The sequence below is a fragment of the Silene latifolia genome, chromosome 11, assembly GCF_048544455.1.
Source record: "Silene latifolia isolate original U9 population chromosome 11, ASM4854445v1, whole genome shotgun sequence".
In the NCBI taxonomy this organism is placed as follows: Eukaryota; Viridiplantae; Streptophyta; class Magnoliopsida; order Caryophyllales; family Caryophyllaceae; genus Silene; species Silene latifolia.
Genome location: NC_133536.1, coordinates 198,612,855 through 198,631,266, shown reverse-complemented (window position 1 = coordinate 198,631,266; position 18,412 = coordinate 198,612,855). Strand labels below are relative to the sequence as shown.

Here is an 18,412-nt window from a genome sequence, read left to right as displayed (position 1 = left end):
GAGGCAAAGGATCTAAGGTCAGTATGTGTGTCTGCAACTGCTCAAAACCAGAGTTCAATCCCATCAAGAGCTGTATCATCTTTGCCTGTGTTTCCCTATCCAGCAACCTCTTAAGCAGCTGACAAGTGCAATTATTCATAGCACCACAGGTACACTGTGGGATTGGATCCATGGTGTCGATATTCTCCCACAGGTTCTTGATCTTTCCATAGTAATCAAGAATGGAGGATGTGTCTTGTGAAACATTACTTAAATCCTTTTTAAGAGCATATAAATCCAATACATTCAATTGACCATATCGCTCAAGGATGTCAGACCACAAAGACTTAGCAGATGCAGCATATTGCAGATTATTAACGATAGGTTTTGCAATGGAATTCTTAATCCAACGAGAGACGAGAATGTCGCATCTTACCCAGGAATTGTGTTTCTTGTCTGTAGCAGGAGGACAGGGACACTCGCCAGTAATAAACCCGACCTTGTTCTTCGAAAGAAGTGCCCAAATGATCTCTCGCTGCCACTGAACAAAGTTTGAGCCATCAAAGAGGAAAGAAGACAGAGTTAAACTTGGTTGATCTGTCTGAGAGAGAAAGAGAGGATCGTCTAAAGGAGAATACAACGTTTCTTCAGGCATGATTTAGAAATTAGAGTTTATTATGCGGAAGCAATTAATAAAATTGATTGAAAAGGATCTTTTATTTAGGCTGATACCATATAAACACCAAGATATTCATTAATGGTGATGAAAGATATAGTTGTAGAGTAGAGGAAGAATAAGTAGTTAGAGAGATTATGTAAGAGAGTAATCTAATTCTATTATTTGAGCCATCCATGTTTACATCCGGGAGAGTTGGTATTTATACATCATGTGTAACAAACCTAACTGCCTAACTAATCATGTTCTAAGTCGGTTACAGTTTGTTAGTTTGTTACACTAATATCTCATATACTCTACAGGTATACTTGCAATCTTTCTAACCTCTAACATCTAGTCGACATACATTACTGCCGCAAGAATTATACTGTATGTCCGGAACTACCAATAAATTAAAATTGGGGAATAAACAGGATTGGTGGGGAAAAGGATGAGTGCATATCATCGCCTTCGTAAAATCGTCTTATATTACCATTCTTTAAGTCAAAGACACCCGTATCATGTCCACCAGGCTTTGTTAGTGATAGCCAACACAAATCTAAATCATCAGTGAAATATATGCAATTACGTTGCAATCCGTTGGCATGTGCTACAGAAACGCACATAGAAGAGTTACCACCTACGACCAATGCCACTCCTCCTAAATCTTCAATTTTCTCCCAACTTTTGTCTTCAGATTTAAATCTATACACCTTGAAATCTTTTGTCCTGCAAAAATAATCAGAATCACCTTTATTTTCGTGATCAACATCATCCTCATCCTCATCATTGTAATCAGTATCATCCTTATCACCCTCATCTTCATCATCGTAATTAGTATCATCTTGATCATCGTGGTCAGTATCATCGTCGTGATCAGCATCATCCTCATCCTCATCATCGTAATCAGTATCATCCTCAGTATCGAATTCTTTCCTATATGAATTCCTATATCTTAGCACCGCAAGGAGATCACTACCTGATCGTACAAAATATGTGTTGTTTAAACCCCATTTGTTAAATTCCACGAGAAATCCATGGCCAAATGGTGAATAGTCTGCTGGTTTTATAAGCTCAAGAGCGTTGAATTCCTCGACATTCCAAGACACAATTGATCCGTCTCTATATAAAGCAAATACTTTATCATCCATTCCCACAACATCACACATCCCAAATTTTGAATTGACGAAGACAGGTGTCCATGATTGATCACCTTGCCTAGCGAAAGCTAGACTACGGTAATACTCATAAACTACCAGAACAACAAACTCGTAATTATTATTTTGAGGTACTTTAAGCACAATGAGCCTCTCCGCAAAACCGTGCAAAAACCAATGCTGATGACTTTCACCATTCTGATCAAACTCATCACCATCATAAAAGGGTTTTAAAGAAGGGAAAGGAGTTTGTGCCTTAGTAATTGGATTAAACAATTGAACATCAAAGTTGAGGTCAATCATAGCAACCCAGCCATAAGACGAACCCCAACACCTTGCTTCAAAAGTCTCAGGGAGACTGAATTTATAACACTTGTTATTAGAAAGATTAAAAATATTGCGAACACAATCGGGATTATTCTGATTTGTTGGGTTCCTTATGTTGATGATAACATGCCCATTTGATTTGTGTCATCTTAGTTTACCTTTTCAGGTTTATTGATCATATCAAGCATGGATTAAGAAGTGTTGAAGTTGTTAATCATCCCATTGTATTAAGTCAAGTGTCATCTAATGTACAAGTGAGAAAGTAGAGTATATTAGAGTAATAGAAACAGTCCAGACGACTGTTGCTTTCACGAGTAAACAGCTGCTTGGATTATTGCCACAACTCGTAAAACTTGAAGTCCCTTTTTATCTTGATATTCAATAAAGAGTGGTTTGAATTATTATTTTAACTTGAAGTCCCTTTCACGTGACTCTTATTTTTCAAAGATAAAAATCAGATTTTTATTAAGGAGATGATATTCAATAAAGAGTGGTTTGAATTATTATTTTCAAAATGTTTCCTCTTTATGCAAATTCAACCCTTTGGTTCTTTAAGAAAACAAAGAATGCTTTTTGCCATTTTAGTGTCAACTTGTCATCATGTGACTTGTCTTTTCTCTCTTTGTTTTCTGAATTTGCAAGAGCTTTTAAGGTTATCTTTCAAACACTCTTTCTCTATTCTTACCTTTGCAAAAGAGGCCTTTTTGGTGCAAGTTTTGGGTGGTTGCAAATGCCCTTCACATGTGAGGTCTTTGACCCTTCAAAACCCTAGCAACCTCCTTCACTCACCTCCTCTATATAAACCGCGCCTCTCCTTCATTAAAACCCAAGACTTTTCTGAATTAATTCTTCCATCTTTGCAAATTATTTTTAAAGCTTAAAAAATCGTGTTTATTTGCAAAAAACCTTTAAAAGTCTTCAAGTGTCTTCAAGTTGTTACAGTCGTGGCTATTGTTGCTTTTCTATACTAAACTCTCTTGCTTATGAATTGTTGATCTTGTAAAAGTTGTCCATCTCTATTCTTTGTTAAGAATGTGTTAGTGGAAACTTGATCCTATAACATTCTAAGTGTGTTAGTAGAGTTTAGGACGGAGTAGTCTTTAACTCTTGACAACCGGAGTAGGTTGTGAGTTGGCAATCGGAGTAGGTTGCGAGTTAGCTTGTCATAAGAACGGAGTAGTTCTTGTACTAGCTTTACAACCGGAGTAGGTTGGTGTCTTTTATTGTAAGGGTCTTTTTTTTGTCGGAGTAGATCACTAAAAGAATGCAATAAAATGGTAGATTGGACGTAGGCACTTGAGTTTCTTGCCGAACCAATTCAAAAATCTCGTGTTCATTGTTTTACTTTATTTCCGCTGCAATTTACTTTGTTTGTTTGTTTTGCTTTGCTTAACCTTAGAAGTAACAGTTCATCATACTGTCGCATTTGGTCTGCAGTCATATTCCACAAACTGAGACAAATAGATACATTCAGAACGATTGTTGCTTTCATATTTCAGCAAACATTCATCGTGATACTTGTTCAATCTTTCAATATTATTCAAAGTATCTTCTCATCTCTTTTGTCCTCGTAACTCACTTTAATTCAATAAAGTTGGAGTTATAAATTTTTTAAATAGTACCTAATTCACCCCCTCCCCCTCTTAGGTACTTGAATCCTTAAACTCAACAATTGGTATCAGAGCCTCGTGCTCTTGATCGAGGCTAATCGCCTTAGAGTTTGATTCGTGGGTAATGGATTCCGAGAAACACTCCAAGATCCCGGTCTTTACCGGTTCGAATTTTGGATGGTGGAAACTCAAAATGGAACATTATATCAAAAGTATCGATTATCAATGTTGGAACATCATCCAAAATGGACCTCTTGTCATTGAGGAAACCGATATTCTTAACGGTTTTACCAAGACAAAAGAGGAAAGAAATTACAATGAGAACGACTTCAAGCTTGCCGAAAAGAATTCCAAAGCAATGTCGATTCTTCAACGTTGTGTTGGTGAGGGGGAAGTTAGTCGAATCTCCGGGTGTCCTACGGCAAAATCTATTTGGGATTTCCTTGTACTTGCATATGAAGGGACGTCCCAAGTAAGAAAACACCGTATTGACCTTCTCATGCAACAATATGAGATGTTTAGAATGTCAAAGGACGAGTCTTTAAATAGTTTCTCTTCACGTTTTTCTTGTATTATTAATGAGCTTAAAAGTCTAGGAAGGAATTTCGAGTCCGAGGACATCATTCGAAAAATCCTTCGTAGTCTAACCCCTAAATGGCAACCTAAAGTCACCGCCATAGAGGAAGCTAAAGACTTGTCAACTCTATCTCTTCATGAACTAATGGGATCAATAATGGCTCACGAGTTTAACCTCGATAAGCATTCTAGTGAGTCATCAAAGGGAAAGAGTGTAACACCCCCTCATACCAAGGTGCCTTACCAGGACCACCCTACCATGAGAGTACGTTACCATCTCGGTTGCCCGAGGTTAGTACATATCAAAAGCGTCTGAACTGAGCACATTTATTAAAGTAATGTAAAAAGGCGAAGTTTACAATATCCGAAACCAAATACTGTTTAATGAATTACAACTTCAAAGTCTTAATAATAAAAGAAAACTCGCTAAGAACTCAGACAGTGATGCTATGACTCGTGGTGGCAATTCTCCCAAGATAATCCCCAAGCTCTCACTAGCAAAACCTGTCAAGCCTGCTCACCATCCCCGAATGGATCACCGCAGATTCCACAAACAACAACGGGGTTAGTATTATGCAACAAACAAGACAAACAAATGCAATACTCGTCTGATCATCATCAACTCCCAATCACCCTGTCTCACATAGTAACCGACTACACACTGAAGTGTGTAGCCCTGCCAGATTACCCATCGCAACAGGTAATCCTCGCCGCCAGTGGGTGACCGCAGCCGATCCCACCTAGTCCAGCTCCTCACGAGCGACAACGATCCCTGTCCCTTAATGTGCACATCCCCTCCCGTGGCGGGTTCCACGGAGGGCGAACTAGGGTGTGAAGCCACTCCCGCAAGTGACTCCACCATAATCACAATCACATGACATTACTATCATCTCAATCTCCTCACACCAACACTGTCACAACAATCTCCATATTACGATGATCACAGACAACGATAATTACAACAACATGTCATGAAAAGCACAGTAAACTGAGTAGGGAAACCCTACCTTAGCAATCACAGCAGTAAGCAACACGGACAATCAAAAAGGCTCCTCTACGAAGTCTTCTCCTATACAATGATCATACAACACAATTATACTTTGTACAATTCCCAACATCCCCTTCCATATAAATGTATAGCAACCCGAAACGATGCAATAATTACAAAGATGTACTTACCAACATTGCAACAAGAACTTATACGCAAGAATCACCGCAATTATCCACACAAAGATGCTACGAAATGCTCAAAGGAATGATTAGGGAATGATTTGGGTATGATTAGGGTAACGTAGAAATGATAATTTGTGAAAAGTGATATTAGAAACCGACGCGGAAATATAAATTACCCTAATCACTCCTTAATCAAACCGTCGAAATATAACTTCGCCAAACCGGACACTCGGTCGAGTGCAACAACACTCGGCCGAGTGTCCAATACTCGGTCGAGTATTCGCTATACTCGGCCGAGTATTCCTCGGCAGAACCGAAATAACACGCACTAAGAGCACTACTCGGCCGAGTAGGCTCTACTCGGTCGAGTAGGCTCCAAAGAAGATCCGTAGTGTTACAATCTTTCCCCTAAAAAAAAACTTCGTCCCGAAGTTCACACTCTACTACACACAAGCACAACACCACGACACAAGACTCTAACAATCACATGAGACAACTCCAAGGAACTACACAAGCATCACAACAAGTTACCCAAAACGCATCTCCCGACACGAATCAAACAAAGCAAAGAAAACACAAAACACTATCGCGACCATCTCCTACCCCCCTAAAAAGACAACGGTTACGTCCCCGTAACCAAACATACCTGATCAAAAAGGTTAGGAAAGCGGTCTCGCATAGCTTCCTCGGGTTCCCATGTGGCTTCCTCCACATTATGATTAGACCAAAGGACCTTGAGTAAGACCGTCTCACCATTCCGGGTCTTACGAACCTTGCGATCAAGAATCTCCTTAGGAATCTCGGCATAGGACAAGGATTCATCAAGTACGATGTTCTCCATCTCGAGGATGTGCGACGGATCACTCACATATTTCCGGAGTTGAGACACATGAAAAACATTGTGCACTCTATCCAAAGCTGGTGGTAAAGCTAACCTGTAGGCTACCTCGCCAACACGGTCCAGAATTTCATAAGGACCTATAAACTTTTGGCTTAACTTACCCTTCTTCCCAAACCTCATAACACCTCGCATAGGTGACACTTTCAAAAGCACCTTGTCACCTACCGCGAACTCAATGTCCCTGCGGTGTAAGTCGGCGTAGCTCTTCTGACGATCTTGAGCTGCTCTCATCTTTTGGCGAATCAACTGGATTTGCTCAACCATATCTTGAACCAATTGTGGCCCTAAGACCACTGTCTCGGAACTATCATCCCAACAAACTGGACTTCGGCATTTCCGGCCATACAAAGCTTCAAAAGGTGTCATCCCAATGCTTGTATGATAACTATTATTGTATGAAAACTCGATCAAATCAAGTCTGTCTTCCCAACTGCCTCCAAAGTCCATCACACATGCCCTTAGCATGTCTTCTAAGGTCTTGATGGTCCGTTCTGTCTGACCATCGGTTGCCGGATGAAAAGCTGTACTCATCTTCAATGTTGTACCCATCAACTCTTGCAGTTCTTGCCAAAACTTTGATATGAACCTCGCATCACGATCGGAAACAATATCTTTCGGAATACCATGTAACCGAACCACATGCTTTCGGTAACCCAATGCAAGCTGCATCTTAGACCAAGTATCCTTTATGGGGACGAAATGGGCTGATTTGGTTAGCCGATCCACAATCACCAAATCATGTTGTTACCTTGCTGTGACCTAGGTAACCCCACAATAAAGTCCATGGAGATCGACTCCCACTTCCACTCAGGCACTGACAGAGACTGAATCTTACCTTGAGGTCTCCTTTGTTCACCTTTGACCCTTTGACAGGTCAAACATCTAGCCACAAACTCAGCTACGTCTCTCTTCATGTTCGGCCACCAAAAAGTCTTCTTAAGGTCTCTGTAAAGCTTGTCACCACCCGGGTGAACTGAATAAGGAGTGCAATGAGCCTCAGACAAGATCATTCTCCTTAACTCGCATCGTCGGAACACACCATCTCCCATCAAAACGAACACTCCCATCTGGATGTATAGAGAACCCGGAAGGCGCTCCACTCTCTACCTTTGACTTCCACTCCGGATCTTAGGATCAAGCTCTTGCTTACTTTTGATGTTTTCATACAACTCGGGCTCGATCGTCAAATCCCCGATGGTATTCCCCTCTCGAATCATAAAGATCCCCAATCTGGACATCTCATCTCTCAACTTCAAGAAGGACATAGCTGTACATAGCGAATGAACGCTCTTCCTACTCAAAGCATCTGCGACAACATTAGCTTTACCCTCGTGATAGATGATCTCCATATCATAATCTCCAATCAGCTCCATCCACCGCCCTCGTCGCATGTTAAGCTCCTTCGAGTGTAGATATACTTTAGACTCTTATGATCGAGAACACCTTAAAAGTTGCGCCGTAAAGGTAGTGCCTCCAAATCTTAAGTGCGAACACAACAAAGACCTGACTCCAAATCATGAGTAGGGTAGTTCTCCTCATATTGCTTCACCGCCTCGAAGCATAAGCTATCACTCTCCCTCCCCGCATCAAGACACAACCCAAACCGTTCTTTGAAGCGTCGGTATAGACCTCAAAGTTCTCACAACCCTCTGGCAAGGCTAGGATAGGAGCCGTGGTCAAGCGTTCTTTTAAGGTCCGAAACGCCGTTTCACAACTCTCATCCCAAACAAATCGACTTCTTTCCTCATCAAGGATGTCATAGGCCGTGCTATGGTAGAGAAATCCTTCACAAATCTCCGGTAGTAGCCGGCAAGGCCTAAGAAACTCCGAATCTCAGCAACATTCTTCGGCGATTCCCACTTGGTAACGGCCTCAATCTTACTAGGATCCACAGATACCCCCTTCTTGGATATTACATGGCCTAGAAAAGCCACTTCCTCTAACCAGAACTCACACTTGGATAATTTGGCATAGAGCTGATTTTCTCTCAAAGTCTGCAAAACTATCCTCAAGTGCTCTTCGTGCTCTTCTTTGGTCTTGGAATAAACTAGGATATCGTCGATGAAAACAACCACAAACTTATCCAAAAACGGTGTGAAGATCCGGTTCATCAAATCCATAAAAGCTGCTGGCGCATTGGTCAACCCAAAAGGCATCACTACATACTCGTAGTGACCATAACGAGATCGGAACGCTGTTTTAGGAATATCTTCGTCTGCTATCCTCAGCTGATGATACCCCGACCTCAGATCAATCTTAGAGAATACACCAGCTCCACTTAACTGATCGAACAAATCATCAATCCTCGGCAACGGATACTTGTTCTTCACTGTAACCCGATTGAGCTCTCTGTAGTCAATGCACAATCTCATACTCCCATCTTTCTTCTTTACAAAAAGAACTGGAGCTCCCCACGGTGACACGCTAGGCCTGATATAACCTTTGTCTAACAACTCATGTAATCGCTTCTTCAACTCACCAACTCTTTAGGTGCCATACGATAAGGTGCTTTAGATATAGGACCCGTTCCCGGCTTAAGCTCCACGCTGAAATCGACATCCCTCTTGGGAGGCAAACTCGGTATTTCCTCCGGAAATACATCTTCAAATTCTTTCACCACGGAAATCTCAGAAGTCGTCGGCGGCTCTACTCGGTGATCTCTCACATGACAAAGGATTAAGGGACACTTCTTCCTTAAACATGACTTTAAAGTCATAACCGCTATAAACCTACACTTAGGCTTTACCACAAACCCTCTATAGGACACCTTAACACCCTTGGGACTCTTTAAAGACACTCTCTTCTGTCTACAATCTATCCTGGCATCATACCTACCTAGCCAATCCATCCCGACAATCACCTCAAACCCATCCTTAGGAAACTCTAATGGTTTCTTGGTAAATCTACCCCTCCAATCACCATAGATATACCCTTATATAACTTGAGACACGACACGACTCCCCGAAGGTATGAACACATCATCTTTTACAACCTCAAAATTGCCCAAACCCATAGACACAGCATGACTTTTAGACACAAAAGAATGTGTAGCCCCGGAATCAAACAAAACAAAAGACGGTACATTATTAACAAGAAAGGTACCGGTAACTACATGAGCATCATCCTGTGCTTCCTGCTTATCCATCATGAAGAGCTTTCCACTATTCTTCCGTCCTCCACCCCGAATCGAAGCATTGAGGTACTAGGCTTAGCCGCCGAATCCGGGTGACATCGTTATTCCGGCGCCGGTAAGATCCACCACCACCGCGGTTGTAACCGCCCGGTTACCCTGTCCACCTCTGTTGCCCCATGAACCTCCCGGTCGGCTACTAGCAAAACTCGAGTCGGCCCCGAGAGAAATTTCCGATCGAGCTCCTGAACCATTGCCGGGCTTGTAGCTCGTGCATTCCCGCCTTTTGTGGCCTATACCACCACAGTTGAAGCACGTAAGGTTGGTGTTGTCACTTACAGCCCGACCTCCATTCTTTCCCCAGCCACGAGAACCTCCAGAGAAACCAGCTCCACTAGAGAAAGCTTTAGCATGGTTGAAATTCCCTTTCTTGTTGGTTGGCTGATTGTTGTTCCCACTATCGGCCCTTCCTCTTTCTCGTAGTGATCCTCTCCTCGATCTCCTTGAGAGATCCACCATTCTCTCAGCTTGACCCGCTCTCAGATACACTTCCTTGAGGTCAGTAGCAACCCCAGCCGGCATACGGCTCACGATCTTAGCAGACAAACCCCTCTCAAATCGGAGAGCCAAACCTCTTTGTCCGAGTTGCAAATCTTCCACATAACGAGATAGCTCCATAAACCGATGATAGTAATCAGTGACTGTCATCTCCTCAGACATAGTGAAAGATTCAAAGTCGGATCTCATCTTGTGTCGGATATGCTCCGGCACAAACCGCTCTCTCTCATAGCACTCTTCAATCCGGACCACGGAATAGCCCCTTCCCCCGGTAGTAAGCTCTAGCATCATCCTTGACGTTCGCCACCAAACTGCAGCTTCTCCTCTTAGGTAGTATACAACCTGTTCAACAATCATATCCTCGGGGCACTTAACCATTTCCATGAGAGCTTCAATCTCACGGTGCCACTTCTCGAGCAGCTTTGGTTCGCCTACCCCGTCATATGTGGGAGGGTGGAAACGAGCAATGTTGATGCTAAGCTGGGTTGCATCCATCGTCTTCTCGTTTCCTTTTCCCACATTTTTGAGAGCTTCAAGGAGAGCCTCTTGTTGCTCAATCATGCGAGCAATCTCATCAATAGACATCTCCGAAGCTTGGATCTGTGCGGGAGTTCTTTTGGGCGGCATTTTGAGCTGATAAGAAAGAAAGAAACGTAAACACATGCTCAAAATTTAACATCCCTCCGCCATAAGAACACTCGGCCGAGTGTACATCATACTCGGTCGAGTATTGATAACTCGGTCGAGTATCGACTCCAGAGACAAACGCCAAAACACCAAAAAGAACACTCGGTCGAGTGTAACAACACTCGGCCGAGTGGCCTATACTCGGTCGAGTACACTCTCATACTCGGTCGAGTAATCACAAACAGTAGCAACTGCTACTTCTTATCAAACAACACTCGGTCGAGTTTTGTCCACTCGGCCGAGTAGACCATACTCGGTCGAGTGTCTACCCTGCTCGGCCGAGTTACGCTATAAAAAAAATTTTACAGATTACGATTCCCCTATCATGCTCACTATTCCGCAGCAAATACTTAAGGATTTTAAAACCATGCTATAATCACGTCAGCATGTAATGCATATATTAAAACTTTAGCACCATAATGCATATATTAAAACTCTAACACCATATTGTAGCCATATCAACATCCAATTTGCACATACGCTAGATCCAACGTTGAAATCACAACCCGTTTCATCAATTACTTCTCCCATCACAACAGTTAAGAATTTCATCACACATATATACATCTATCGACTTTTACCAACATGTATCTTCACATACGTGCACATACAAGGCCTAGTCCTCATCACACTTTCCCCCAAGTTACCGGCTCGAGTTAGTAAGGGCCAAGGTGCGACTCCGGGACGTCTCCCGAGTGTTTGCGGTAGCTCCAAACAACTCTCCCCGGGTTCATTTTAGTTAGACTCCCTAGGTTCATTAAATTCATTTGTTTAGGTGCCGGAATCTTCGGCTCTGATACCACTTTGTAACACCCCCTCATACCAAGGTGCCTTACCAGGACCACCCTACCATGAGAGTACGTTACCATCTCGGTTGCCCGAGGTTAGTACATATCAAAAGCGTCTGAACTGAGCACATTTATTAAAGTAATGTAAAAAGGCGAAGTTTACAATATCCGAAACCAAATACTGTTTAATGAATTACAACTTCAAAGTCTTAATAATAAAAGAAAACTCGCTAAGAACTCAGACAGTGATGCTATGACTCGTGGTGGCAATTCTCCCAAGATAATCCCCAAGCTCTCACTAGCAAAACCTGTCAAGCCTGCTCACCATCCCCGAATGGATCACCGCAGATTCCACAAACAACAACGGGGTTAGTATTATGCAACAAACAAGACAAACAAATGCAATACTCGTCTGATCATCATCAACTCCCAATCACCCTGTCTCACATAGTAACCGACTACACACTAAAGTGTGTAGCCCTGCCAGATTACCCATCGCAACAGGTAATCCTCGCCGCCAGTGGGTGACCGCAGCCGATCCCACCTAGTCCAGCTCCTCACGAGCGACAACGATCCCTGTCCCTTAATGTGCACATCCCCTCCCGTGGCGGGTTCCACGGAGGGCGAACTAGGGTGTGAAGCCACTCCCGCAAGTGACTCCACCATAATCACAATCACATGACATTACTATCATCTCAATCTCCTCACACCAACACTGTCACAACAATCTCCATATTACGATGATCACAGACAACGATAATTACAACAACATGTCATGAAAAGCACAGTAAACTGAGTAGGGAAACCCTACCTTAGAAATCACAGCAGTAAGCAACACGGACAATCAAAAAGGCTCCTCTACGAAGTCTTCTCCTATACAATGATCATACAACACAATTATACTTTGTACAATTCCCAACATCCCCTTCCATATAAATGTATAGCAACCCGAAACGATGCAATAATTACAAAGATGTACTTACCAACAGTGCAACAAGAACTTATACGCAAGAATCACCGCAATTATCCACACAAAGATGCTACGAAATGCTCAAAGGAATGATTAGGGAATGATTTGGGTATGATTAGGGTAACGTAGAAATGATAACGCTGTGAAAAGTGATATTAGAAACTGACGCGGAAATATAAAATACCCTAATCACTCCTTAATCAAACCGTCGAAATATAACTTCGCCAAACCGGACACTCGGTCGAGTGCAACAACACTCGGCCGAGTGTCCAATACTCGGTCGAGTATTCGCTATACTCGGCCGAGTATTCCTCGGCAGAACCAAAATAACACGCACTAAGAGCACTACTCGGCCGAGTAGGCTCTACTCGGTCGAGTAGGCTCCAAAGAAGATCCGTAGTGTTACAAAGAGTCTCGCCCTCACATCTTCTCCAAGTGATGAAGAAGATGAGGAGGAAGACGAGTTTGCTATGTTCACAAGGAACTTAGCCGGGTTGGTCAATGGATAAGGTAACAAAAGGTTCACTAATAATTACTCGAAAAAACGCTTTCCTAAGAAACGACCTAACTCCACCGTGGGATGCTTTAAATGTGGTGATAAAACTCACCAAATTAAAGAATGTCCCAAGTGGGAAGAAATCAAATCAAAGGAAAGAAGAGAAAAAGTTAAAAAGGACTACAAACATAGAGTCATGAGTGCTATTTGGGGAATGTCCGACTCCGAGGAAGATGAGGAACTCATCGAGGAGGAACTTGAGGCTAAAATGTGTCTTGCAAATCATGGTAAAGAAAAAGTCTCAAAAACCTCAAAAATTGAACACTTAAGATGCCTCATGGCTAACCCCGACGATTCCGACTCCGATTCCGACAACGAGATAAATCATCTAAAGGCCAAGACTAGAACTTACTCTAAAGAGAAAGTATGTAAGCTTCTTGATCAACTCCTTGATAAATGTCGGTCTCAAAATGATAAGCTTAATGTAATGCAAAATGAGATTGAAGAAATTGCTCAAGAGAACTTTAATCTGAAAAATGAACTAAAAGCAACAGACTGCGTCACTGTCACCTCTGAGGCATATGATGAAGTTAAAAGAGTCAACAAGTTAAACAAACATTTGACTAAAGAACTAGAGCGTCTTAGGTCGACACCCACGGACGTCTCTGACCTTGAAAATGTCAACACTACCTTGGTGATGCAAGTTTCCTCACTAACCAAGGAACGTGATGATCTTTTGAAGGACAAAGATGATCTTGAAAATGAGATCTATGACCTTGTAGTTGAAGTTGTAGACTTAAGAGAAACAGTGTCTAAGACTATTGCTTCTGACCACGATTTAGACAAGTCAAAAGAAAGGATTAAATGTTTGGATAATGATAACAAGTGTCTAAAAGGTGAGGTTGTTTGTCTCAAGAATGAAATAGAAGTTCTCCATGATAGGCTTACTTTCTTTCAAAAAGGTATGCCCGAATGTAGCACTTGTAGGTCTTCTCCTCATCATAGATCCGATGAAATCGTTGATCTAAACAAAAGACTTGACGAGATGACATCTAAATATGAAGAGTCCAAAGAAAGAATCATGTATCTCATGTCTAAACTCAACAACCACACCCATGACTTCATTGTTGAGAAAAGATTGTCCATTGAAAGTGTCAACAATGATGAACTCAAAAGAGAAAAAGAAAAGAATTTGCATCTCCTCTCACGTGTCAAAGACTTGACCAATGAACTTGTTAATGCTAAGAACATCACTGAAAAGTGGGAAGGAAGTCAAACCGTGTTAAATTTCCTCACGAATCAAACCGAGAAATGTGATAAAGTTGCTGGTTTGGGCTTCAAATGGATGATCGGTGATTTGTTGCATCCAGAAGCCTAAAGACGATTTTAGAGGAAGGAAGTACGTAGGTCTTCCAGAATACATCATTTGCAATTATTGTGGTGACAATGGTCATGTTTTTAATGGATGTACAAAACGGTTTGATGACATTGACAAGAACACCAAAACTTTAAGACAAATGAGCATTAAGAAAGACACAACAAGTTATGTTGATCACAAAAAGGGACCCAAATTCATTTGGGTTCCTAAACTCAAAAACTAATCTTGTGTAGGGCTTGGTGAGAGGCGGCCGCAATTGGTACTTGGATAGTGGATGCTCTCGTCACATGACGGGTGATAGAAGCCAATTCCTCTCACTTAAAGCGTATGATGGTGGCACGGTAAGGTTTGGTGATAGCAAGAAAGGTGAAGTAATTGGTATTGGAAAAGTTGGTAAGTCATCCTTACTTTGTGTCGACAATGTGCGGCTTGTCAAAGGTTTGAAACATAATCTCCTTAGCATTTCTCAACTTTGTGATAAGGGTAACTTTGTCGAATTTCGTGCTAATATGTGTCGAATTTTTGATGCCACTACTAATGAACTAATACTCGAAGGAAGACGTGTCAAAGATGTTTACTTAACTAATTTGAACTCTTTATCCGGTCACACCATGTCTTGCATGAGTGTAATGAACAATGATCCTTGGTTATGGCATAAAAGGTTTGGTCATGTTAGTACAAAAACCCTTAATACCCTTAAAAGACTTGACTTAGTTGAAGGCATTCCCAATATAAAGTTTGATTTTGATAAAGTATGTGATGAATGTGCTAGAGGTAAACATGTTAAAAGTTCCTTTAAATCCAAAAGAATTATGAGTACATCTCAACCTTTGCAACTTTTACATATCGACTTGTGTGGACCAATGAGAACTAGAAGTAGAGGTGGTAGTCGTTATGTGTGTGTCATTGTTGATGATTACTCTAGGTTCGGTTGGGCACTCTTCCTAAGCTCTAAGGATGAGACATTTGATGAGTTTCTAATTTGGTTAAGAAAGATTCAAAATAAACTTAGTTTAAAACTTGTTTCAATGAGAACCGATCACGGAACCGAATTCGAAAACTCATCATTTGGTGCTTATTGTGATGACAATGGTGTAGACCATAACTTCTCGGCTCCTAGAACCCCACAACAAAATGGCGTGGTTGAAAGGATGAATAGAACCCTTGAAGGAATGGCTAGAACAATGTTATTATCTAGTAAGTTGCCTAAGAATTTTTTAAAGCGGTAAATACCGCTTGCTACATTCATAATCGTGTCATGATAAGGAGTATATTAAATAAAACTCCCTATGAATCGTTACGTGGAAGAAAACCCAACATTTCATATTTTAGATGTTTTGGAAGCAAATGTTTTGTTCATAACAATGGTAAAAACAACTTGGGTAAGTTCGATCCACGTAGTGATGAAGGAGTATTTATTGGGTACTCCGATCATAGCAAGGCCTATAAAATTTACAATAAACGAACCTTGTTAATTGAAGAAAGCATCCATGTCATTTTTGATGAATCTAGTGTGCTTGGACAGGTACAAAACATGGATGATGATGATGAGGATGAGGATGATGAGTTTGAGATTGGTCTTGTTCGAAAAGACTTCGTATTCGCGGATGAAGAAGCTCCCAGCACTGAATTGCAACAGACACAGAGACTGTCACCTTCAAAGGAGATCAGCAACTCAGGGGGAACACGTAGCACCACTGCTACTGATTCTTCTCTGGAAGCAACAGACCCAACGACTGCTGCATCCACCTCCAAAACTGAAGTAACCCAAAACAGTGAGGATGAAGAACCTTCCAGGCCAATAGAAACAGTCATTGTGACTGATGCTGTTGAGGGGGAACAAGAAACCATTGTTCCAAAGAAGTGGAAACATCAAAGCTCTCATCCACTCACTAATCTCACAAGTGATCTCAACTCGGGAATTCGAACAAGATCATCCGTCAACAATCTCGCTCATCTCAATGAGTATTATGCCCATAATGCCTTCCTTTCTCAAATTGAACCTTCAAATGTAACAGTCGCATTGACTGATGTAGACTGGTTGCTTGCAATGCAAGAAGAGCTCAATCAATTCAAAAGAAACGAGGTATGGCACTTAGTCCCTAGGCCGCCTAATCGTACCGTCATTGGTACTAGGTGGGTCTTTCGCAACAAGCTTGATGACTCGGGAGAAATTGTAAGGAACAAGGCTAGGCTAGTGGTGCAAGGTTATAACCAACAAGAGGGTATTGATTACGATGAAACCTATGCACCGGTAGCTAGACTTGAGGCCATACGATTGCTTATAGCTTTTGCGGCTCACAAAGGCATTAAACTCTTCCAAATGGTTGTCAAAGCCGCTTTCTTAAATGGATATTTGGAAGAAGATGTCTTTGTAGAGCAACCACTGGGTTTTGAGAACAATGACTTGCCTAACCATGTTTTCAAATTAGACAAAGCTCTTTATGGTTTAAAGCAAGCACCAAGGTGTTGGTATGATAGATTGTCTAAATTTCTTATTGAAAATGGTTTTAAAAGAGGCTCCGTTGACAAAACATTGTTCTTGAAGCAGATCCAAAGTGAACTGTTGGTTGTACAAGTATATGTTGATGACATTATATTTGGTGCAACAAATGAACTCCTTTACTTATATTTTTCGGAACTAATGAAATCGGAGTTTGAAATGAGCATGATGGGTGAGCTAGGATTCTTCCTTGGGCTCCAAATTAAGCAATCAAAGGATGGAATCATGATCCATCAACAAAAGTATATTAAGGAAATGCTTAAGAAATTTGGGATGACTAATGGTAAGCCTCATGATATACCTATGGTAGCCGGGTCCAAATTGGACAAAGATGAACTCGGTAAGAATGTTAGTGATAAGGTGTATAGAGGTATGATAGGCTCACTTCTTTACTTGACCGCAAGTCGTCCCGACATTCTCTTTAGTGTTTGTTTATGTGCTAGATTCCAAGCAAATCCGAAAGAATCACATTTCAAAGCCGTTAAACGAATTCTTCGGTATTTAATTGGAACACAAAATCTCTACCTATGGTACCCTTTACATTGTCCTTTTGATCTTATAGGCTTTTCGGATGCGGACTATGCGGGGTGCACGGTGGATAGAAAGAGTACCTCCGGAATTGCAACGTTCTTGGGTCCTTGCTTGACTTCTTGGGCCTCAAAGAAACAAAACACGGTAGCTCTTTCTACGGCCGAAAGTGAGTACGTTAGTGCGGCACATTGTTGTTCTCAACTCCTTTGGGTAAAACAACAACTCTTGGATTTTGGTATTATTTTTGACTCCATTCCCTTAATGTGTGATAATACGAGTGCAATAAATATTTCCAAAAATTCTATTCAACACTCTAAAACCAAACATATTGATATTCGTCACCATTTTATTCGTGATCATGTGGAAAAAGGACATATTAAACTTATCTTTTGCAAAACTGAAAATCAAATTGCCGATATTTTCACTAAGCCACTTGCAAGAGAACATTTTGAGAAATTTAGACTATAAATTGGGTTAATTAATAGCTCGTGATTTTTAGTGCGAGTTTTACAAAATTCCTTAATTGATTAAATTAAAATTGGATATATGTTAATAAGTGTTCTAAGTGCATTGACATCATGTTTAGACCAAAAATTGACACCGTATTTGTGAGTCGGTAATCACTCAACCTCATATCTAGATTTACGTTTATTATATGCTACCTTGCGTTTTTATTTCGAGTGATTAAATATGTCTAGTTGGGCCAACTACCTCACTTACCACATTTATTGGGCCATTAATTCCATCAACCCACCACCTATTCTTATCCGCCCAAACCGTCTAACCCACCATCTCTTCATCTTCCTAATCTTACCAAATCACCTACCCTAACCCACCATGGTAAAAACATCCTTTAACACAACCATACCCATCAAACCCACAAAAATTACCTCACCACCTGTCACATCAAACCCACCGACATCAACAACTCCAACAATGACTTCACAAAAAATCTCCTACGCCTTCCCTCCACAAACCTCAACCTCGACTCCA

The 18,412-nt window shown here is 41.4% G+C and overlaps 1 protein-coding gene across 1 annotated transcript; it reads right to left on the bottom strand.

Moving 5' to 3' along the window:
• Window positions 1-1,047: 1,047 nt before the first annotated feature.
• On the bottom strand, window positions 1,048-16,236 carry LOC141614632 (putative F-box protein At5g55150). The gene is made up of 2 exons (XM_074433379.1): window positions 16,061-16,236; window positions 1,048-2,149 (listed from the first exon to the last, which is right to left on the bottom strand). Exons 1-2 carry the CDS (start codon window positions 16,234-16,236, stop codon window positions 1,048-1,050), a joined length of 1,278 nt encoding a protein of 425 aa, XP_074289480.1.
• Between the last annotated feature and the right edge of the window lie 2,176 nt (window positions 16,237-18,412).